At 32.8% G+C, this 26407-nt stretch overlaps 1 protein-coding gene across 2 annotated transcripts; it reads right to left on the reverse strand.

The window, feature by feature from the left end:
* Nucleotides 1-10281: 10281 nt before the first annotated feature.
* On the reverse strand, nucleotides 10282-26407 carry LOC111631338 (venom peptide isomerase heavy chain-like). 2 transcript variants are annotated; one of them, XM_023375562.1, is made up of 10 exons: nucleotides 26359-26407; nucleotides 26195-26279; nucleotides 14719-14786; nucleotides 14462-14538; nucleotides 14334-14392; nucleotides 14177-14265; nucleotides 10997-11238; nucleotides 10782-10912; nucleotides 10506-10705; nucleotides 10383-10410 (listed from the first exon to the last, which is right to left on the reverse strand). In XM_023375562.1, exons 2-9 carry the CDS (start codon nucleotides 26249-26251, stop codon nucleotides 10529-10531), a joined length of 900 nt encoding a protein of 299 aa, XP_023231330.1. In that variant the 5' UTR covers nucleotides 26252-26279; nucleotides 26359-26407; the 3' UTR covers nucleotides 10383-10410; nucleotides 10506-10528. The 2 variants fall into 2 exon arrangements, with proteins under 2 accessions (XP_023231329.1, XP_023231330.1); XM_023375561.1 differs by having other exon boundaries at nucleotides 10282-10705.

Below are 26407 nucleotides of genomic sequence, written 5' to 3' on the forward strand. Positions count from 1 at the left end.
GCCAATTTGAAACGAGATATCGCAATTTTAATAATTATATTTAAAATATTCAGATTTTCCACTGCACTGTGTTAATCACTTTTGATTCATTTCTGAACACGGGGGTAAAACTGACGGGCCATAAATATAATTTAGGTAAGAATGGTAACCACATTTATGATGGATTAGTGCCCCTGCACCTGGCATGTTGACGATCTGACTCAAATTCTGAGAAATGGTGGAGACCAGCGTTGCCAGATCTGAAAGTTAAAAAGTAGCGTGGTTGTGCTCCAAAAGTAGCGCATTTGAACTGTTTGTAGCCCAAACAATAAAAATGAATTATTTTGCAACTATGCACTTTTACTAATGAGATAAGTTTGTAATATATATATATATTCTGTGTATCTGCATCAATTTTCTCTAAATCAAAGCCAGTCATTCGCAGGCGAGGCGATTCATTTTTTGAACTTAGAGACTTAGCGACTATGGCTTTTGTTTTCAGTTTTAAACACATCCGACTTGGATGTTACACAAATTGCGAAATTATACCCCGACTTATGCGGTTATTGCTCGGTCCCACCTATCGCGTATGTTCGGGGTATTACTATATAACCTTATTGCAAAAATTTTAATTTATCTCTCATAACCCCCTGTTTCCATTGTATCAAGAACTGTTGTGTCAAAATTTAATAGGTAAATGTTCAGATGCGTGGACCATCATGGCGGCACTTCCTGTTTTAGCCTCGAAACCTGACGCATTTGGAGACGACGTGTCACGTGACGACGCGAGCGAACGGCGGCGGCTGCTGCGCCGCGGCAGCGTCGGCGGCTGTTATGGCGGCTCACCGCTGATTCCAGCAAAGAGAAGCAAACAGTGGGGACACACGTTCTAACCTAACCTAAACCTATTCTATTAATATAATCGGTATTAATTATGACAATTTATTAGAATAGGTTTAGGTTAGGTTAGAACGTGCGTCCCCACTGTTTGCTTCTCTTTGCTGGAATCGGCGGTGAGCCGCCATGACAGTAAGTATCTGGACTTCAACCAAAATAACAAAATAAAAAGTTTTTTTTACTCANGTTGGAATTTCGAAAAATCCTTTCTTAGTGTGCGTTTCCATGACGTACCCTAACTGTGTACCAAATTTCACCTCTTTAGGTTAAGCGGTTTGCTCTGGGCGATGATGAATCAGTGAATGAATGAGTGAGTCAGTCAGGACAAGCAATTTTATATATTTAGATATATACAACAGGTTTTAAGAATTTTTCTAATTTGTAACATTGGTAGAAAATCACTATTATTCTTTTTCTAATTAATACGGAATAATTAAGAAAATGTGGAATTCAAAATCTGTAAATCTTAAAAGTGAATTAGAAAATTTAGAGACACAAAAATCTACTTTTGCCTCACAACATAAATGGTCTGATAGAAAATCTTAAAAGGCAAGATCAAGTTATTTTTGATACTTGGAAAAGTTTGCCTGATACATTCAATTAAAAACTTGTGCATTTGGACTTCTATCAATTTTCGGATCGACATATTTTTGCAAACAGACATTTTTGAACATAAATTTTGTTCAAAATAAACTAAGAAATCAGCTGAATAGTATACAGTAATACCTCAAACTTACGCGATAGGTGGAACCGAGCGATAACCGCATAAATCGGGATATAATTTCGCATATAAATACATACAAATAATTTTTAATTGGGGCTGAAGACTAAAGAAAACAATAATTTAGAAAAAAATGATTAATAAAATCTTAGATAATACATGTGTAGCCTATAACAAATTATATTATACAATTTTTCACATTTACTTGATTATCACACCATAATTTTAACATTGTTTCCATCTCAGGGATAATACCACAACGTTTACAAATGATGCTTGAATTTAAAGATTGAACATTTTTTACAGCTTCGAGAATTTTTTGTTCACCTTTTATAATTGTTCTGACAGTCGATTCCGGTAGATCAAACTTCTATGCCAATTCACAAATTTTCATTTTTGTATCAAAGTCTTTAATAATGTTAACTTTACAATCCAAAGATAAAGTTTTTCTTTTCTTCTTTGATGCAGAAGAATCATTTCTACTTCGTTTGGATGACATAGTAGAGTCTCTCGAGTCTCCGTAGATATAACAAACACAGAAATAAATAACACAACATAAACTGTAGGTATGTGTCCATTCCGTGCGACACATCCAAACATGTAAGCCGAACAATTCTCGTTTTTCAGGAACTATAGAGGGCGCTGCATTTTTACAAAATGGCTACTTTATCTGGGTCGCTCGTAACTAGTAATGTAAAATTAATCATATATTACTGTCTGATATAATGATATATACTGCCTGTAGCTGTTTATCGAGAAATTTTATAGGAAAACAATTATTGTTAGCGGGACACATCATTATGTGGTATCAAAACAAATGAATGAGATCTTTCTATACGTATTTGTGCCTTTTGTGTTAAAAAACATCAAGTTTGACATTGTCCCATCAGGGCCGGATTTACAAGTAAAAAGCCTCGACTTTCGAGGGACCTCAAACATTTGTACAAAAAAGAAAATTGAAGTCATATTTTCTAATAAGCATTTTTTTACAAACCAACAAAATATACTTCACTGTTTATTTTGTGTAGTATTTCATTAATTTTTTTCTAAGAATTAACATAAGATATTTTTTAAAAAAATTGATAAAACCAATTTAAAAAAAAAAAATTTTTAATGGAATGGGTATAAAATTTAATTAAACGGTAAATGTTCAGATGCGTGGACCATCATGGCGGCACTTCCTGTTTTAGCCTCGAAACCTGACGCATTTGGAGACGACGTGTCACGTGACGACGCGAGCGAACGGTGGCGGCTGCTGCGCCGCGGCAGCGTCGGCGGCTGTTATGGCGGCTCACCGCCGATTCCAGCAAAGAGAAGCAAACAGTGGGGACGCACGTTCTAACCTAACCTAAACCTATTCTATTAATATAATCGGTATTAATTATGGTAATTTATTAGAATAGGTTTAGGTTAGGTTAGAACGTGCGTCCCCACTGTTTGCTTCTCTTTGCTGGAATCGGCGGTGAGCCGCCATGACAGTAAGTATCTGGACTTTAACCAAAATAACAAAATAAAAAGTTTTTTTCACTCACCTTTGTCCGCAGTCACGCGACACGTCGCGCAGGCGCTCGCGTCGTCACGTGACACGTCGTCTCCAAAGGCGTCAGGTTTCGAGGCTAAAACAGGAAGTGCCGCCATGATGGTCCACGCATCTGAACATTCACCAATTAAACTTAGTTATAAAACAGAAGACTAGTGAAACCTCACGTCTTTTTCTTCCAATATCCATATTAAATCAGAGTCATAGTCTGATTTAATTCTTTTCTTTTTATGATCAACTTCTAAAATTGTGTAGGGTTGGTAAAGGGCCTTACAGAGTTCGGCTTAGGGCTTCGAAATGCTTAAATCCGGCACTGTGTCCTACACAAAATTACTGGCATTTTAAACTTTAACAAAATGTTTTAAAATTGACAGCGTAACTTGTTCGTGAAAGCTGGACAATCGAGAAACTGCCAATTCTTAACAGTCTAATCCACTCTTTCAGAATTCAGAGCTCATAAATATAACCGATCAATTTCCGAATAATCATCTGTTTTCCCCTTTCTCGTGTGGGAATAGACGAAAACTTATATCAGGTTCTCGGAAGGCTTTGAAATTGCAATTTGGAACCAATAGCAAGCGTTGCTTTTTCTATCGCTTTTCATCTTTACTGTTGATAATACACAAGAATGAATCAAACGACCCAGATAGAATAGTTTTGGTTTTAAACACCAGAAGGCGAGCATCCGGTGAAAAATGCGAATAGTGTGGGGGGGAGAGTAATCGAGAGTTGCGTGGCGCTCAAACAAAAGACGAATCGACGAGATTTGAAAATCGCGTAAGTGGGGTATTACTGTAATTACCGTTCGATTCAAATTAGTCTAGAATCGTTTAATTTTATGCACGAAAACCTTTCAAACAGTCGTACTACCTAAACTGCACAAGTGCCATTACAAGAATGATTCCTTTGATGTAAGCGTGCTGTGGACACGCTCTAACGGCCCCGTTAAGGTGCCAACAGAATCATTCACGTCTGCAATCTTACCTTAATTTTTTGAAATATTATCAAACTTACTTGAAATAAAAATTAAATCTCGGCTTTGTTTCGTCGATACGATAATACATCCACGAAATTACATGCTATCATTTCCCGCCAACGAAGCAGTCAAAAGTAGCCGTACGACAATCAAACATTTTCACAAATCGCCCAAACTCCGCCAACTTAATTTCAAGCAGTGTTTTATTTTATTTTAGAAATCTTTTCACTTTAATTAATTTAAGATGAAAAAATAAAATATTAATAATAAATTATAAAATTACTGTAAAGACTGCGAAAATCNAACCAACAAACTTTCACACATTCATTCCGCAAATATAAAACACAAGACTAATGTAGAAAAATTGAAAAAATTAGGGGGTTGTTTATAAAATCAGTTGTGATTGTCAAAGCCCAAAAAATTATATAGGTAATACAAGTACACAATTGCAATTAAGAATTAAAGAACATGAAGCTGCTATAAAATTAAAATACAATAATTCCCCTTGGTTTAAACATACAAGTAATACAGTAGACCCCCCTATAATGCGGTAGATACGTTCTGCTTTATACAAATTTTGCGTTGTAGGAATCCTTAAATACATAAGCCAATCACAGCACGACACATGTGAAGGTTATGGACTGTGGTTGTTTGAAAGGTTTTCTTCCATAAAATTAATCGATTCTAGACTAATTTGACTCAACATTTCCAAAACACATATAATTTTTTGAGAATAATCCGTATAAACTATGCTACAAACAAAAAAATTGTAAGATTACTTACCGAGTGTGCACCGTTCGACATCGCCATTGCTTAAGCTTGATTTTGTTGCGGAGCAGCACACTAAACGAGGGCCACGATTTCTCATAAGTTATTTTTCTGCGAAAAATTTGTTGAACTTTGGAGACATCATTAATAGAAATAATTTTTATGGCCGTTGAATAAGAAATGTTTCTTTCACAAGAAATGTATAAAATTACAGTGCTGTATTAGACTTACGGTACCTAATTTACATACTGTATAGATGATAGTAAACTCAACTTACTTGCCTAAACTCTCCATAGCGTGTAAGTAGTTCGGCTGCTCGTCTACTATTGGTCCAGATTCGATCAATCCTGTCGCGACACGAGTCGGCGATGACGTTTTACCGCATTTTATGAGTCCCTTTTAGCGTCTTTATACAAATACCGTCACAATTTTTTTGCTGCGTTATAGGAATCCACGCTATAGGTGGTCTACTGAACTAAAAATAAAAATTTTAGTTAAAAAAACAAGTAAAAATATACTCTCTCTATTATCCACTGAAGAGGCATGATGGCGAAATGCATTTGGATTGTATCAATAATAAAATAATAATGGTAATAATAAAGTCTAGTTATTCCTTGTCACTTGTTTGTCAGTTTTGACCTATAGAATCCTCAAAGTCGGAAATAGAGATAGTATATTTTTACTTGGTTTTTTTTTTAACTAAAATTTTTATTTTTAGTGCTTCAATATATATCGATCCCATTGTTTTTTAATAATTGAATTTATATTTATACAAGTAATAGTAATTGTCAGATTGACAGAAGCAACATAAAAATACTTCATTATGAGAAAAAAACATATAAATGTAAATTCAAGGAACATATTGAAATAAAATATAGTAATGATAATTTAGTGAATCTATCTAACAGTATGCAAATCGATAAACAGGGGTATAACATGATAGAGGACGTGACTAGAATAAGTAATATATAATGGTTGTGTCGTGTGTGAGTGACAAACTTAATACTGTGGATAATAGAAATGAAAACATTATGTATGTATGGTTTTTTATAATTGTTAAATTATTTACTTATCTTTGTGTTACTTTTATTACAGTTATTTCGATAGTTTTTAAAGTATACACCATGTTTTAATAAAAAATACCTTGCATGGTATAGTCATATCTCAGAAAATGTCGTGTTGTTACTATAGTGCTGCGAGTTTGTAAAAAGTGTATATCTACTGATTTTAACGTAATTTTTACTAAACCTTTGTACTATTGTCACCTGATATACACTCATGTTTTTATATGGAAAAACATATCTAGCAGTACCATTTAAGTGTACCGGTATAATTTGAAAAGCACTGTTCTGCCTTCTGAGGTATGTGAAAAATTATTTTTATGTCTGTAACGATCATCTTCGCGCATGAATATTTGTGAATTTACTAACTTTTTGTTCCTTTTAATATCTGTAGCATTACACTGATAAGGGGCTTAGCTACTGGATAGGCCCGACATGCATTTGTAAATTGAAATAAAGGAGTACCTAACCTGATAGATGTAGGAAGTTACCAGATTTATTTATTTATTCAGATTAAAGAGACAATCATTCAAATTTCTGCTTTTAGTTTGTGCTCTATTGAATATCTTTTGTATAGAAGTTATTCTACTGTTTTATCAAGTATGTTTATTACAATTATATTATTTCCAAAGAATGTTATCTATTTGTTTGCTTGAGCATAAGATTTATATATATATACTAGCTGTTACCCGCGACTTCGTCAGCGGAGGTTTTGCAAGCAAACCCCATTTACATCCAATATTTCAATAACCATAGTAATTGTTATATAACACCTACCGCTGAAGAGAATTGCCGAAAATCAAACGAACTATTTTCAATTTGATCAATTTTCTGAAACGTTTACAATCGTTCTATAATCGAACCAATACGCAATAACAAATTCGAANATGGCACTCTCATTATTTTTTCAGAATAACATTTGTATTTTTGAGGAATGCACGTCATTTATATAATAGCCTTATCAGAACCTTTTTTCATACTTTGCCTAAATAGCATTTGTCATTCTATAGAATGCCTAGGTATTATATACAATGCCTAGGGAAAGTATGTAATAATTCTCATATTTCATAGATTGCCTAAAAACGCCAGGCATTATATACAATGCCTAGGTATTCTATAGAATGCCGGCTTTTCATACTTTGCCGGTAACATATCTACTTCGAAGGCAATTCTAGCGTTAGAATCACCAAAGATCAGAATGTCATCATCATCTTTAAAATCCAAAATCAATCTATCAAGATATTCGATCAAGATATTCGATCAACGAATCATATTTTTGAATAGACATATAAATCAAAACAATTAAGAGCCCAGGACAATCTTTAAACAGAAGTTTATCAAATGTAAGTTTAGCCATAATAATGTTATCAGAGAGATGACAAATTTCTAACTTACCAAGTTTCCAAGAAACCATTAAAAACAAGCCTCCAGACGGTCTTCCAGGTCCCTCAAGTTTATGAGCTAACATTTCAGTAAAATAAAATTGGGATTCCAATGATGAAAGAAAGGTTTTCACCGAAAATGTCATCCATGATTCAGTTATACCAACAATATGATATGATGATACAAAATCAACAAAACTTATCAGAAAAGTTATCAAACAATGAACCTTGACTATTCCATGACAATACCTTTAACGTATAAGAAACCTCTGAATGATTAATAACAATTGAAGCTTTTAATTCTCGTCCATTCGACGATCCAACGACTTCCCTGGTGATAAAAAAGGATCAATTTTCANATTATAAAATTACTGTAAAGACTGCGAAAATCTTGGAATTTTATTTTCACAAGTTACAGTCAATGGTAGGTTTCTAGTGACAATGATAAGAGGAAAATATTTGTTATTGCATTCGTAGCACGGATGACGTTGATGATGCATTTTTGTCATTCGAAAGAATTGCGAAATTAAGCGGCTACTTTGGTTCGAGATAAATGCCTTTTAAATCAAAAAGTATTGAGGATTTTTATACTGTACTTTATCTACAGTAACACTGCTGTTAATTAATATAATTTAGTTTCATGTAAATTCTTAATATAAAAAAATCATTGGAAATTTGGAATTTTAACCTTTAAATGTATAAAAAATGCTATTTTCATCGTTAATTGACTTTACTTATTCATCTCCACACACCGGAATGTAATAAAAATAAAACTCTTACTTTTAACTTTGTAACCGGAGTGGTTGTGTTATATGTCAGCAAACGTTTTCGATGCCCCTAATGGGCTGTTCCTCGGGCTTTTCTATAAATACTAAGCCGGACGTTGAGAATCGAATACTTTCTTTTGAGCCGATTATCATTCGAATCATCGCACGCGGCAACCTTCGAGCCGATTTAAAAAGAAAAAAGCGATGTTTTATGTAAAGCGCATGTAAAGCTGTAGTAAACTTAAATACTTCATCTAGCATAGTGGTTCCCAATTAGTGGTACGCGTACCCCTGGGGGTACGCAAAATTGCATGAAAGGGTACGCGCGGCAATCTAAAATCGGTCGATTTAAAATTTAAATGCATGAGATTAAGCAATAAAAACATTAATGGGTGGACCATAAAAAATTCGGCAATTTACAACATGATGTCGAATGCACAAATTCGTTTATTTATAACTAAAAATATTTTCTAAATTTCATCAAAAAATGCATTTGTGACAATCCCTAAATGAAATTCTTACGCAAGAAACAAAAATTGTACAATTAACACAGTTTGTTTCCGCCAAATAAATTTTGAAAATTTTTGTCGCTGTTATTTCTCGTGCGTGACAACGCGACTTCTCGCAGAGTATAATGAAACTACACTGAGTTCAATAATCAGTTGCGACATGTCGCTTTTAAATCGGGCTAGAATTTATGATGTCAGCGAAGCGGCAATAAAATATTTATTACCATTTTGCACAACATACAACTGCGAGAGCGGATTTTCAACCATGACAAACATGAAAACTAAACATCGTCACCGACTTCAACTTGAAGATGACTCGAGACTGAAGCTGACCAAATAGCAACCAGATTTTACAAAGTTGTGCAAAGAAAATCGTGCACATTTGTCACATTAAAATTAAATAATCTTTTTAATAATAATGAAAATGTTATTTTCATTATTATTAAAATTGTACATATTTTAAAGGCAATAAAGGTTAAAAAAAACGTATTCTATTTATCACTAGTTGTCTACCCACAGCTTCGCCCGCATCATATGGAATTTTCTCGTGAGAGTAAGATATTTTCTCGCAGCAAAATATAGCCTATGTCGATCTCCAATATGTAAGCTATTTTTGTGCCAAATTTTATTAATACCTGTTCAGCGGTTTAGACGCGAAAAAGTAACAGACAGACAGTCAGAATTACGTTCGAATTTATATTAGTATGGATTAAAATGAATTTCTGCTATAAGGGATACATGAGTTTGAGCTCTTTCTTGAAGTGGTACGTAGAAAAAACTAATTGAGAACCACTGTTCTAACCGATAAATCAACGTATTTGCAAGTCAAAGACTTTTTTTGGTGTTCTCGTTTCTCTGTTATTTTGTACTTTTCTGGCAGTTGAAAAAAATCCAACGGCCATAGTGTGTTTTGAGATTAATAATCTATATATAGAAAATTGCTTGTCATGACTGACTGACGCATTCACTGATTCATCATCGCCCAGAGCAAACCGCTGAACGTAAAAAGAGATGAAATTTGATACACAGTTAGGGTACGTCATGAAAACGTTCACTAAGAAGGGATTTTTCGAAATTCTCCCGCGGGGGGAGAGGGAGAGGATTAAGTCTTAACCGGATAAACGGCTTCTACTCTACTATTTTAGATGCGATTTTTTGTTTTTATCTGCGTTTTAGTAGGGTATGCCATGGCAATGCACACTAAGAAGGAATTTTTCGAAATTCCCCCGCGGGCGGGAGAGGGGAGGATTTAGTTTTCATCGAGTACTTAGGTGTATTAAATTAATAACATTTCAGATATTGTTATAAATAATTTTATCTATTTCGATGTTAAAAATGTTCGAACCGTTTTAGATTCGAATTTGTTATTGCATAGTGGTTCGATTACAGAACGATTGTAAACGTTCCAGAAAATTGATCAAATTGAAAATAGTTCGTTTCATTCTCGGCCATTCTCATCATTCTCAGCGATAGGTGTTATATAACAATTACTATGGTTGTTGAAATACTGAATATAAATGGGGTTTGCTTGCAAAACCTCCGCGGTCGAAGTCGCGGGTAACAGCTAGTTGCTTATATTTTAACAGCACTAAATGTAATAAATATGTAAAATAGCGTGGAGATTCGTAGTGTAAGTACATACATAATGTAAATTCGTGACACTTTAAAAATTTTACATGGATCTTTAAGGTTTTATTTAAAGTAATCTAATTATGTAATTTATACAATAAATAAATACATAAGATTATTTAATACAAAAAGCTGTTGAAGTGATACAGGCATGGAAATAAAATATATCCACTGTTAAATACTGTTGAAATACGAAATTTTATTCAATTTCTAATAAAATCTAATTCTATTTGCGAATAAAATTAGATTTTATATTTTCTAAAATGAAAAATTTACCATGATATTTTCATATTTTAATTTTATACGTGTAGGTATGTGAGTCGTCCGACGCTGTGAGTTTTTATAAAATCATGGTGAAAACTGGTTGACATGTATATATCTGGTTCTCCAGTATTATGTCCGCCGTTAGCGAAAATGCCAATAAGCACTGGTCTTTTTAACGCATCTCTCATGATCAGTGGTGAGCCAGAATCTCCCTGTAACAATAAAACTTTTATAAATAACAGGGTACATTAACTATAACCATAATGTGAAAAGTAATAACTGCTTTACACTAATGGCTTTTACTCTAGATGACAGTGCTGTAATTTCTTTGTAAGTTAATTCGTAGCCAAATTTACAAGCCACGTATATTGGATCTACTAAGTTCACTTTCGCTACATGAAGAAGGTCTGTTCTTTCATCTTTTTCAAAATTACATAGAATGTCATTCATATTATTTTTATTGTTGTACAAGACTAAATAATACAGAAAAATAACAAACTTACTGAAACCAATTCTTCCCCAACCGATCAACGTGGCGGAACCTTTAGTAAATCTTACGTTTTTTCCAACTAAAGCAATCGGAGATATATTGTTAATACTGCGTGCGAGAATCAGAAGTGCAATATCATTATTATAATTTTCTGAATTATAACGTCCGTGTATAATCCTTCTCCGAAACAGCACTTTCTTCCCTGCGTTTTTGTTAACGTCTCCTATTCTTCCGTAATAATCTTTGACGACATATCTGAATAAAAACGAAAATGAAAAAAATAATCATTAGACGAAACAATAGAATAAAGCAAAATATTATTACATTACTTTTGCGGTTTGTAATCACATTTTTTTTTAATCTTCTACTTGCTCCTTCTGATAACAGCTTTGTCAGAAATTGGCAGTGAGTTCCCGTTTGTATGTTAAAATATCTATTGTAGCCAAGAAATTTCAATTCTACTTTGATATGGTCAATTTTTTAAGTGAGTTTGCCTTTCGAAACTACTTACTATATTAATCTGATTCATATATTATTGTGAGATCCGCGATTTTTACGTAGTTGTCGGAAAAACATTTGTAAACAACTCCGATGGGAAAAACCCGCTCTTGGTGAGAATATATCGGAGGTCACCGTTTGTTTTCACAATTAGGTGGGAAAGTTGACACTTGGTTGATCGGTATGCACCGTTAGTGTCAACAGAAGTATATCACGTGACTCTTTTCCCACGAAGAACGTATACAAGCTCGACTTTCCCGGAAGCACAAAGCGACGAAAGAAAATTATACTTAATAATGTGTGCATCTTGTCTCCATACACCGGACGTAGCGACCGAAAGGACATTGCCATACGACAGACAACTTCGAACTTCGGTACTTATCGCCACAACTACAGTCCCTGCGCCGACTATGAGTTTTACGGCCCATTCAACGAACGCATATTATCATATCCTCATAGAGGTATTTGTATTTTAGAGCTTTGTGAAATCTTTCTCTTAGAATAGCTGTTAGAACGGTTAAGAGCGGCCTTTGTATAGTTACTTCATTAACCGCATTTACTTTTAATATTATTATCGCCTCATGTATCCTAGCTTTATTACTCAAATAAACGCTTTGCTATTTTGTTAAACCTGTTTCCTGTCATTGAAAGGACGCCTGCCGCCTTCCCCGTCTCCCTAGCCACTCGATAAACAGCCATCCGGAACGGCAACGTAAGCGGTCTTTTCAGACTATTGCCGAGTAAGTGGTCAAAAGGGATTAACCCTTGGCTCACGGTTTCTCACATTATGTCAGCCATTTGAAGGAGGCCTTCCTAGTGCTTCTTCTAACTAAACCCTACGTCATTCATTACATTATTTTTGTACATTTATACCATGCTTCTGTAAAAATTGTTGTTTGTATCATAATACTGTGTTTCCGCTGTATTTATCAGCAACTGAGTTTACTATCTATGATTATATTTTTGTTTTGTGTGTTTTCGTTTTTATCTGTCTTTGGAGCTGTCAAAATTTCGTATACAAAGTTTATACATTACATAATAAGTTCCTTTAATAGCTGGTACATAATCTTAAAAATTTTTTCAATTATCTAGTTTTATGAATTAAATACTGTGCCTGATTGAACTACGCAATTGCAATAAACACTGAATCATTTATCTGTGCAGTTGTAACGTTCATTTGATTGGTGAAATAATTTAGTTTTAGGTATTCCGTTCTCATGTGGTTAACTTATACTTGAATCATTTCATTTCATGGATGATAGAGGAGTGCTATTGCTATCCGCTTTTCACTCCAGAAGAAACAGTGAGGAAGAGGCGGTCTTACAGAAGACGACCAAAAATCGGCCTAATAAGAGACGACCCCTGCGAGAAAGGGAGACAGCATGCCTTCCGGGAGGACTTCGAAGGCTGGCCCCTATTCAGGCGTCATTGGCAAGGAGAAAAACCCGAAAAAATTCCAGCTGTCAGCTCGTCCGAGTGAGGCGCGAACCTCTCCCCCCCCCCGATCGAACTCCGGTGTTTAGGGTCTGGTCACCACCATTAAGCGGAGACGGAGTCCACTCGGCCAAACTTTTACTTGAATACTTATCTCTAATCAATATAAAGTAGTAAATATGAAGTGCATTGAACTATTTTCCATTCTAAATTGTTACTATCGTTGCCATACAGTAGTGGGCGAAAGTAGAGCTATCTTGAGATAATTTATAAAAATGTGATCTTTAATTAGTTTACCACCTTCTACATAATTAATATTGTAATACAGTAGTTGAAAAAGCACAAAAACCAGCTAAAGTATCCAATTGAATCAAACACATTTTATTTTAAATCTTATTAACAAAAAGAAAAAACAATGTTTTTATATTGTAGACCGTGTCAAAAGTGAAGCTTTTATGCATATTAAAATTGATTAATCTGTTCCTGACTTTGAAAACATACCCCCCTGTTTTTGTTCGATAGATGTATTTCATGCGTAAAAATGCCTTTCTTTCTCTTTCTCTCTATATAGGCTATGTATATATATATATATATATTAAAATCGAAACGTTATATTACCGAAATATTATGTTTCAATAATTCGATTTTAATTTTGATTAAAATTTATTAATTAATTTAATATAGATTCGACTGCGGCGCGTATCGAAAAACGAAAACAGTATTTATTCCGCATGCGACAGGAAATATAATTTAAATAGCAATTTCATCGATGATTCCTATCGTGACGTCTAATTACGCGAGGCTACGTCGGCTCCACAAACTTTTCCATCGTAGTCCTACCGTTGATTGGTCGAGCCTTCGAGTTCCTTTAACACAGAAAGTTAATCATCTCTCGATCTGCTGAGTAGTGTTCGGCAACCGAGCCTAAATAAGTCATAAATTTTGTTCGTGAACCGAATTGTTCAAAAAACGAAGCCTTCGAAATCCGAGCTTACATTGTATTGTTATGCATATAGGCCTATGCCACCTTATCCTATTCTTTTGATTAGCTTTTTCTGCCCTGATCTATTTTACGTGCGTTAGAGGAAAAAAAAATTGCAACTTATTTATAAAGTTACTCGTACTTATGTTCAGAGAGAAGATTAAAAAAACTAAATTTTAAATCATATTCAATACATGTCTCATTTATATCAAAATATTCATTCGCATATCAAATAATATTCCGGTGATAAAATTGTAATAAAAATTGAAACAAACATACTTTTCTACAACGTGCGCTGCTCCTATTAACGTCTTTGTTGTGATTAAAGAAAAAGCACCCTTAAACCTTTCTTTTTTAAATATTGCTACCTAAATTATAATAACATTTCTTGTAAGTACAGCTGAAAGAGCTGAAATGTTTACAGGTATAAACTCACCAAAAATGGAAATTCTCCTTTTTCTGCCTCCCTTCCTCCAATCATCCTGCGTTCAATTACTAAAATTATACAAAGTTTTATCAGTTAGCGACTTTCTCACTTAGAAAGACAATCATCATTATTATTACCTCTACTTGTCGTGTTCTCATAATTTTCAGAAGCACAGAAGTAATATTCAACACTTAGAAAAAGCATTAATCCAACTCTGTTATTTGTCAGCATTTAAGTGAAAAAATGTGGAAACAAAAGAAAAATACAGTTGAAATTCAATAACAAAGCAAATATTTCTATTAAATTATAATTATCTTAACAATTTAGACTAGTGACATAAATGCAAACTAAACTTTTTACTCAATTATTAAACTACAAAAATATGAAAACATACCTTAAAAAGATTTTCATACTTAAAATGTGAAGAGAATGTTTAACTTTATTAAATGTGCTTGACAGAACCTAAAAGAAATTTACGTAGTTTAATCATCAGGCTAGTAATTTCACGCGTAGATATGACACAAACCCAAAAGAAATATTTATTACCTGCAGTGGTAATTTAGTATGAGACTTTCAGTAAAATAAACTTTTGAAAGTGAAGCGAAATTCTACTTATTTTCATTTCCAATTTTATTGAGCATTGCAAATTATATTTATCAAACATTTTATACCTTATGGAAATATTTAATATTTTTATACTTGTTTAAACTTTAGAATGATTAAATTAATTTTTACTACTTCACAACGTGCAAGAATTTCGTTAATTATTATGAAATGAAAACGCTTAATTTTTAAGGTAGTAATGAATTTTATATAGAAACTAAATGCCAAGAAGTAAAATTTTCGTTAAGTGCAATCCCATTCGAGATATGACACGTGACTACCTGTATCTCTTCACCCTCGGCCTTTAATTAATGACCGAAATTTAATAGTTTCAATGTCCCTAGTACACAAGCTAGCGTGACAAATTTCCTCCTTTCTTAATTTTTACCTGATTCTGATATATCAAACGAAGTTGATGCCAACAGACACATTCTCCAACACACACAAAAATACACACATATACAGAGATACATAACTCAGGTATTTTTTGCCGTATTGTTCGACTTTTAGGGCGTTCAAGAAGTCGGAAAACTTGAAGATTTGCAAAAAACTCAGTGAAATTTGACACGATTCCAATAATTTCCCTTATTATGTATATATAACAGCCGAAAAAGTTAAATGGATTTTTCGATTTTCGAAACTATTAATACAATTTAAAAATGGGCTGCTGGTATGAAAGTCTTAGTCACCTCGGTGAATATATTAACAGTAAGTGAACAGATACTACAAATGTTCATATTCCATATAAGCTTACCTTTAGAAAGTACCGATATTCTTTCACGTCTAGGACAGGATTTAAAAAAACGTTATATGAAAGCTCTCAAGAATAACTTAATCAAAAGTACAGAAAACCTTCTATTTATTTACTATAAAATGTCGCGTGACATAGCTAAAATCATAGTTACAAATGACTAGCAGTTATGTATTGTGACATCATCACAATTCCGGGCTATAATTTTTTAAATTTGAAATATGTTTTTTTCACCTGAAATTACTAGTGACTTGCACTGTTCGTATTACTTTTTCTGTTAGCGAGCAACTTTCCATCATACTTTTCCTAGTAGCAAGAGTCATTCCGGTCATCTATCTAATTCCTTTCAGGAGAAAAGATTTGAATCGAAATAATATAACTTTCGGTTTATATTTGAAGCTCCTGTATATTTAATTCATGCCTCTTGCTATTAGTCCATCAAACCAAGTCTCGACTTTTATCTATTTAACTTTGTTCACCAGATTGAGGACAGACAGTGAAAATTTATAGGTCTACAACTTTTTCAAATTGCCACCCAATAAAAGAATTTAACATAATACAAAACATGTGAATTGAATACGATCACAAACTATTTGATCCCGGTGAAACAGCACTTCAAGATAACAAGCAGCTACGTAAGTAAGCCAATTACATAGTCCTTGTCATATAAAACAGACTTTATTGTTGGCTTCATAACTTATCGCATGTAAACTAGAAGCATATGAAGTTTCTTTATTGTTGGAAGTAATAAATATTAATAACAAAAATGATAATAATAATATAAATAGAGCCATACAGAGATTTACGAGATTCTAGAAAAAAATACAGTACATACTAGGTGCCATATAGCATATTGTATTTATTAAATGAAACTAAACGTTAAAGCATTGTATAAATGCTTCTGTTTTTGTGGTTCAGAACAATTTAGAGCTTTCCCAGTGTTCCTGTACATGTATATACAATCTGTCACATATTTTTGAAACGCATGACATTTATTACATTTCCAGCTTTATCTATACTGATATTATAAAGAGGTAATGTTTGTATGTATGTAAGTTTGGATGCAGCAGGTAATCTCCGAAACTGCTCATCCGATTTCAAAAATTCTTTCACCGATATTTAGAATGGAACCTCAGGGTGGACATAGGCTGTATATTATTCCGTTAAACATTCATATTAATTAAATTAAAAGATATAATCTAGGTTAAGGCTTTTATGTCCAACAGATAACGCTACGAGTACGACCCCCTAAGTTTGCTTTTCTGTGAGGCATTACGCTTTTCTGTGAAAATGAACTAAAGCAGATCATCTTCTATTTATATAAATAAAAATGTAATGTTCGTTTGTTCCTACCGATTCCTTTGAAATCTTGACACAACTATATGCATTCGAATATGCGCGTGATTTTATATAATATACATGTCGGAATTCAAACCCACTGAAGGGAGATGGTTAGGGTTAAGGCTTACGGTAAAGAACTCTGCTTCTATTTGTACTATTTTAGATGCGGGTTTTTGCGTTTTTGATTGCGTTTTAATAGGGTACGTCAACAGAATGTACACTAAGAAGAAATTTTTCGAAAAATTCCCCCCCACGGGGGAAGTGTTATAAATTTATAATAGATACATTTTGAGCCACAACAACGCGTGGCGGGGCCTGCTAATTATATATAAATGAGGGAAAGTATGGCGTTCCGTCAAAAAATAACCACTTCATTTTTACATTTTTGGACTCAAGATTTTCAACAGTCAAAAAATGTAAAAGAGAGGAGTTACCGTGTGTATAAACGTTAGTGTTTGTGGAGGTCATGATTTACTTCACCCCTTTGAAAGCTTAATGTTGATTCTATTTATCGCATGTTAATTAATTACGATCAGCGTAAAAAACAACTGGATTTAGATTTACCATTACAACGATTAAAACATTTGCAAGAAGTATCCAATATTGCCTACGAAGACAAAGCAAGCAGCGAAGAGAAGCAAAATATTCGTTCGTTCTGTTTTATGCCGAGACATTTTGAGGTGTTTATTTATAAATATCATTACAACGATTAAAACATTTGCAAGAAGTATCCAATATTGCGTACGAAGACAAAGCCAGCAGCGAAGAGAAGCAAAATATTCGTTCGTTCTGTTTTATGCCGAGACATTTTGAGGTGTTTATTTATAAATAAAATAAATTTACGTAAAATTTAAATAGAAATTAATTGATCTTTAAGTAAACCCCTTACGTTTAAAATCTGTAGAGTACGACTGATGAAAGTGTATACTGTACAGTATCTAAATCAGATTAGAATATTTAAAATGTTTGTTATATTTTTATAACATAACGGGCTTGGATGCGCAAATGCTATCTAACGTTATGTGTTTATAATTATAACTTACGGTAAATATCTATAAAATAAAATCTATACCATTCCTAACGTTTATAGATTAAATTTCTATCACCCTAGTATAATATAGAGTCTATTGTCAATTTGAAAAAATTGAAAAAAAAAACGATAAAAAATATGATGTACTCGAACAAGAGACTACTAATTTCAGATGGAGAGCATATATTTTAAATTAAGTAAATTAAGATGAGATTAAAAGTTGCATCCAGGCATTGTGATCATGTTCGCAATAAATATTTGCTCGTTTTGCAATTATTAAGAGATAAATATCAAGTTAAAACTGAAAATAATATAAAGAAAAAATAGTACTTAGTAGAACATGTCACTAGTCACGTTAATGGTGACCAGAATTTCATTACTTTTCGATATATTGTTTAGTCGATTTTTTCGTTACAAATAATTTTCTGTTTATCATCGCTCTGTAGACTTTTTTGCGACGTTCACATTTACAGAAAATGTTCTAAAATTTAAATATGTTTATGTGATATTTCTGTTTCAGGTTAAAGTAAGGTTAGTAGGTTATCCTCACTTCCTCAGCCGTTTACTTACAAGTGTGAGAATTCGAGCTCTTGCGTGAAATTTCGAGCTTCGATAAATTTTTCTCGTCCTTTTTTTTCTCATCGAGTGAACTTTTGCGTCACTTCGAAAGGTGACCTTCTAGACTTTCAAAGACGTTTAGTACGACAGATAAAGTTCTCCCCTCACAACAGGGGATTATTCAGTTCCACCTTCGTTAAAATGTACAAAGAAGTAGCCAGTTAACAAGAACCTCCACCTGTTACATGATAGAGGGTAACAAAAAGGTCAACTACAAGGATAGACCGTACTGAATAAACCCCCTCTCCTTATGCTATCCGATCAAAACGATAAGAAAATATATCAAATGACCCGCAATTACACAATCATCATCCAGGTGGCGCCGCAGATGTTCTGACCTTAGCCATCGTCTCGTCTACTTCCGCAGTCTTTCCGGGGGCCACCAATTTTCAAACTCGTCAAATTAAAAAGAGAGAGCATCGTCGCGTGCCTAACAAAATTAGCCAGTCGACACCGGTACTGCAACTTACCGCAACGGCCAAACACGAAGACTTCAACGAACTGTCTATGCCAGTGATGGGCAAACTACGGCCCGCGGGCCAGATGCGGCCCCCTGAAATGTTCTATCCGGCCCGCGCGACATTATTCCTAATCTGACAAGTAAAAAAGAGTACAGGCTGTGGTGGTTGATGAATCACTTAACTTGAGTGTTCGTTGATTATATAAAATAACCGAAGCTTTATATCTCACCATGAAAGTTTATTTACAATCATGTACAAAATTTTGTTTTACACTTATTGAGTAAAAGCTCGATCGGTTACAAGCATGCTTCGGTACAGAACATCCACTCGTCGTGCGTAGCGTAGCCGAAAGAGAGAAAAAAAAAATATGGCGGACGGCCTGCACATGTTTTTATAGCGACACCTGGATTTTCAGATGCAGCGCTAGGTTACAATTATATTGGCCCGCCTAAAGTTTTCTTCTTTTCCTTTGGCCCGCTCTTTAAAAAGTTTGCCCATCACTGGTCTATGCAAATGAGGTGCCAGACGAAAGCGAATACCGTTCCCCACGATACCTTACCAAATTTACCTTCTAAAGTACTTTCGAATGCCGAAGTATTAACGTTGCACTTGCGACATCGGAAATAAACCGAACTAGCATCTTTTCTATATAATAAAAACTTATATTTTACGAACGCCGTTGCACTTGCCGCACTTCGCTTCGACCGGTCGCAAACCCATCTTAATCGCGAATTTTTTATATCGGAAGGTATCTTAACATCGATACTTAACTCCGGATATTCCGATTCTAAGCAACGAAAGAAATTCCTCGACGTTAAATTCAGTGTTGCCGCAATGAAATTTCAAAACGTACTGAAGCGCCTTCAAAAAATGCACTATTTTCCTTCAAAATGTACTAGTTCTATGAATACTTTGTTTACGTGCCTATATATATATTTGCCTATATATATAGAATTATAATTATCTTAACAATTTAAATTAGTGACATAAATGCAAACTAAACATTTTACTCAATTATTAAACTACAAAAATATGAAAACACACTTAAAAAAGCTTTTCATACTTGGGATGTGACAAGACTGTTAAACTTTATTAAATGGACTTGAAAAAACCTAAAAAAAATTTACGTTGTTTAGTCATCAGGCTGGTAATTTGATGCGTAGATATGACACAAACCCAAAAGCAAATATTTATTACCTGCAGTGGTGATTCAGTATGAGACTTTCAGTAAAATAAACTTCTGAAAGTGAAGCGAAATTCTACTTATTTTCATTTTCAATTTCATTCAGCATTACAAATTATATTTATCAAACATTTTATACCTTATGGAAATATTTCATATTTTTATACTTTTTTAAACTTTATACAATAATTAAATTAATTTTCACTACTTCACAACGTGCAAGAATTTCGTTAATGATGTCAGCTACTATGTGCTTGTTTTCCAAATTACATCACAGGATATTAAAAGAAATTATCTTTCTCCCGTTGATTTTTATTTATCAGAATTTAATGCAGTTATTATCTCTAATACGCAAACCTAATTTCAAAAAGTTCTAATTACTACTGTGGTTTTTGTTTAGCTTTAAATTGAGTGTACAAAATTATATAAATACTTCCCACCCACACACACTCAAGCACTCACTCACAATTACATATACTATTTTATATATAGATGTTATTGTGAGTAAGTGCGTGAGTGTGTGTTTACCCTTTACTTTTTTTGCATCTTACGACGTTTTAAGGTCCACTTCAGTCCAAAAGTATAAGGCTTTTTTTGACTGAATGCCATACTTTTCTTGGTTATATATATATATATACCAAAACATATTTATATTTCATTTCATTTTTACTTTTTCGGCTTTGTTACATATATATAGCCTATACTGTTATTTATATATATATAACAGATCCGAAAAAGTAGAAATGAAATCATGTACTAATGAACTCTAATAAGTAGACTACTGAATTAATTAAAGTAGTCAAAATGTATTAAAAAATATAAAAAAGGCTCTTCGTCATTACAGTCAACTATTTTACAGTCACCACTGACAACCAAAAACCTTGTTTTAGGCTACGCTTCTGTAGAAGGATATGTTAATAGGCTAAAACAACCTTTTTTGTCGACGGTAGTGTGAAAACAAAAAGCCTTTTTTGTAGTCATCAATATATTTATAACGTTTAATTTAAAATGACCAACAATAATTTAAACAAGTGTTGAATTGAACTATAGGTTTAGGGAAAAGTGTGGCCCTCTTCTTTGAACTTATGAGTAACCTATACGAATAACCATGTTTAACTGCCTTTATTGCACACTGTAGCTTTAGATGATATATTTGAAAGTGTCTCCCGACTAAGGGACCAAAACGACACTTTCGATTAACTCAATGTGTCTGCCTGAAACTGTCCGAATGAAAAGTAAATACACGAATTCAGAAAAATATATTTTAAATACCTAATTACAAATATGTTTATTTGATTTAATTCTATAAGTTGTTTCTTTAATATTTTGATAGACTTTACTTCATTATTTAGTAGTAAAGCATTTAAAACTAATATGAAAATCATTACTGCAAAAAGTATTTTATGCTCTAGCAAATACAGAAAAATATTTGTGTGAATATCATTAACACGACACTAGAGCGATAAACCTATTTTCTTTCTAATAATAATTTTAAAGTAGATTCACATTTATCGAAATGCAGTACCTGAAATCGTTCATTCAGACAATAGCAAATGTTGCGTGTAATAACATGTTTAAATAGTAATTGTCAGGTTACACATTTGATAATGGTAATTTTGTCTTTGAAAGTGTAGCAGCGAGTTGAGTAACTCAGTTGTTACGAGATGTTATTTAAAAAAATAACTTTTATATTATTAATTATAATAAATAAATTAAATTGTGTGTAACACCATCTGTTATGAGAGTTTGCTATAAAAAGTATCTATATTTTTAATTATAATGAAACGAAAAACGCTTAATTTTGAGAGTAGAGATGTGTTTATAAAAAACTGTAATTGCTGACTAACAACAAGTTAAATCTCTTTTAAGTGCAACTGCACTGGACATATGACACGTATCTCATCACTCTTCGGGTTTAATTATCAAAATTTAATAGCATTAATGTTTGCTATACACAAGCTAGCGTGAGAAATTTTTATTCTTAATGTTTACCCCAACCTGATAGAAAACCAATTTAATGTGATATGTTTTTCGTTTCGTTTTTTTAGTTAGATTATTATGCATATGTATCTGTGATGTCTAAGTTTGTGTTGTCGTCTACTTCGTTTAATATTTCGGGATGGGGTAACGATTAAGAAACTAAATTTAGCTTGGTAGCTTGTGTATAAGGGACATTGCTGCTATTAAATTTTGATAGGTAACTGTCAATTGGGTGGGGAGATACAAATAAGTAATGTGTGATATCTCGAGATTTTACTTGTTACGAACAACTAACTTTTTATACCACCCATCTCTACCCTCAAAATTAAGCTTTTTCAATTTTATAATAATCAATTATATAGAGTTTTTCTACAAATAAAGTATTTTAACGGATTGAACAAAACTCAATTTTAAATAATTTTGCCAGAAAAGTTAAGGGCCTCGTTTACAAATGTTTTGTTATTGTTTTGCACTTCGCCTTCTCGCTTTGGTAACTTTGTGAAGCTTTTGAGAAATAATTTCAAAGGCATTCGTTGTTTCTCTCACACATTCAAGGCCATTTAGAGGACTGAGTTGTATTGTTCCATAAAGGTTTCTATTTGAGACAGCTGCAAACGATTTTCTACCTAGAATTCGACGTAGAATCATGGGTGTAGGATAAAAAAACGACGAACCGTCGTTCTTTATCTGACACCCATGTGGACAGTGGCTAAATAGAATCAGGATTTAATCCCTAAACACTGGTAGTCGGCATGGGCTGGCTAGTGAAGTTCATTGGGTTTCCTTCGCGGCGATAACACTGGAATAGAAACCAGTTCTCCCTGAACACCCATTCGTCAATTTCCCGGTTTGCAGATCGCTTTGGTGTCGCACTATTTAATACCAATCAATCAATACATTCACGCATTAAAAAATTATTTTCGTTTTCGTTTTGATGTGACTTACAAGCTACTTAGTGACAATTTCTTTGAATAGCTAAAAAAAAATACAAAATATAAAGGTTAAGATATTTTTATAGTATCGCAAAGTCAGTGAAGTATTGCGCGATGTTTTCCCATTGTTCGTTGTATAAAGTCAGTACTGTGACGTTGCAGATTCCGAGTCAAAGCAATAGAGTGGCGCTGCATAAAAAATGCGACGTATGTCCACCTGGACAATTTCAGTAACAATGCTTCATATCTCCATACGTCAGGGTATTCTCCAGATTAAAAATACAAGTACCAGGTAAAACAGATTATAAATACCTTCTCAGGAATATATTTCTACGATTTACTTATATAAGTTGTTTCTTAAAATTTTTGACTTACTTCATTCGTTAATATTAAAGTTGTAAGAAACTGATATCAAAATCTATTGATGAGTTTTAATTAAAGGATGGCTGCAGTGCTAAACTCTACAGTTATACCTGTGTGTATGTTTATAGTAAGCAAATAGTTCTCACATATGCTCCGACTATATTTAAACTTACCTTTATAAAAGTATCGATATTCTTTCACGTCTGGGACAATCATAAAAAAACGCCATATTATTGCTCTTGAAGATAACTAAATAAATAAGTTCAGGCAATCGTCTATACACAGTAGAGTGTCGTTTATCCGAATCAATTGGGGACTGGGTTGTTCGGATAACTTATTTTTCGGATAACCGATTACGCACGAAAAAATATATTAACCTATCTCATGTAGAAATTTTTCTCCGTTGCGTGTCGCTTTGCGTTGAATTTTCGTCGATGTTAAGCCTAACGTAATCTTTTTAAAATAATAATCGTGGCTTCTGTACCGTTAAAAATTATTTGTTTCTTTTGTACAAAAAAAATAAATATATTGAAAAATATAAAAACAATGAAAAATTATACTTTAAAAGTTAATTTAGTATCAAAAACGTAAAATATTTGAGTTGCCTAATACATAGCCAAAGATTGCAGCGGCACAGCACTAGCGAAAATTTAAATTTGCCAACTGGAATTCTTTCGGATAACCGACGCTCTACTTTATTTACTTACTTCATGTATTTTTTAAAAATAGGATGTGAAGTTTGTCATTTAACACCATTTCATAAATAAATAAATTTCAACTCTGACTTTGATGTTAATAAATATAAATTTCATACCCAAATTTTTTAATGTAACAGAAAATACGGCCATTTGGACAAATAAGACCTATACCCCGAAAAAGCTAGATCCGCACTTGATTATTATTATTTAATTGTCGAATTTGTTTTATTCTGTTTTATAATTTACTTAACACCTTATTTCTTCATCAGGTGAACCACTCAAAGTTTACGATTTCCCCCCATTTAAAGTTTGGTTACTCGGTCACGTATTACGTGAGGTTAAGATGGAGCGAAAACGACACAAATATGGCTTCAAACAATACCCACATGCGCAAGACATATAACCGGATTTCCAATATGACACACGGGAGTTGTCTATTGCAAAATATTACCGAATCGAGGGGAAAAATTCAATTTGGTCTCTTTGTATTAAGGTAGTTTGAAGTATTTAATATTTATAATTTTATACTTATATAATAACCAGGTTATATCATGAAGTTAGATCAATCTCAAATNATATGACACACGGGAGTTGTCTATTGCAAAATATTACCGAATCGAGGGGAAAAATTCAATTTGGTCTCTTTGTATTAAGGTAGTTTGAAGTATTTAATATTTATAATTTTATACTTATATAATAACCAGGTTATATCATGAAGTTAGATCAATTTCAAATTTCCAAAACATTGTAGCACATTACAAAATAAGGATTCAGGAAAAACGTAATTAGACATTATTACAAAATGAACAAAAGTTAGTATTTTGTTATATTAACATTTCTGTTGATTCGTTACATGTTTTAGCCACTCTTACTATTGATAATATAAATATAAAAATTTTAATTGTTAACAGTTACAAATTAAGCCCGAGTTAGCTTCCAAAAACTCTGTTACTGTTAAATTTTAAAAAATGTTTTAGATAATTTAATAATTTTTATTGAAAACAATGTTGTTACTAATGTTGATGACAGTGAATCTAAAATTTCTTATGATAACACAGATTCCAGTGTTAACAGTTAGAATTAGCTAACCAAACACGTAATAATAGATATTACGAAAACATATTTGCTGCTAAGTTACATTCATTCATTCATCTTTTACATAAAAGATTTGTTGCAGAGTAAATGGTTTTTCTTCTTCTAAATATAAAAAGAGTGATGTGAAAGTTTAGTGTTTCATTTTATAATATTGAAAGAAGATTACAATATTTAAAGGATAAAATGAAGTATTGAAAAAGTCAGGAATATATATAGAGGAAGAATTAAATTTTAGTTGAATGTAGTGAAAACGAACTATTAAAACTTGCAAAAGCAGCACAGGTATTTATGATATCTAGCATTGTATCTAAATATATTTATTATTTTTTTGTTGTCTGAGTTAGGCCGGGAGAACAGGAGTTAAGAAAGGGTGACCATTTCCAGTCGGAGAGTACAATCAGTTTCCATCGTAGCGAAATCGGGGAATAGCAAAGAGAGACATACTGTACATCTTGTAATGTGAATTACATCCAGGGTTCGAACAGAACTATTAGTTTTATGTTAAATTAATATGCCTCAATGTCCTTAATTTATTATAATCTTATTTCGTCCACTAGTACGTATCTACTAACGTGACTTATTACAGTGGATTTAAGGATACTGCGACTCGGTATCACAGATTAGAAAATTGTTTTATTTAATATACCTGGACATATTCATGTTAATATTGCGTTTCGGACCTGTTCGTTTATCATCAGAAAGTATTTATATGAAACTTTCTACATAAAAATTAAAAACAATAAACTTGTTATACCACATTTAAATTTCCTGACAATAATTTTTAAAAGTTATCGACAATAGTATAAAATTCTTACAATTTCAAGGCTGTTTCTTTCTGTTGTGATTTCCACCAAGCAATTAAATTTAAACATTATTAACAGTAACTTTTTAAACAAATCTCTATATTAAAATATAAATTATTACGTTAAACATTAATTTTATCAGGCTTTTTACATTTAAACTCTATTCTAAAACTTACATCCCCTTTGGTTCTCCTTGACTTACACTTCGTCATAACCTGTTTCAAT

This window comes from Centruroides sculpturatus, unplaced genomic scaffold (assembly GCF_000671375.1).
Source record: "Centruroides sculpturatus isolate CEXI.00-Female unplaced genomic scaffold, Cexi_2.0 scaffold392, whole genome shotgun sequence".
Lineage (NCBI taxonomy): Eukaryota > Metazoa > Arthropoda > Arachnida > Scorpiones > Buthidae > Centruroides > Centruroides sculpturatus.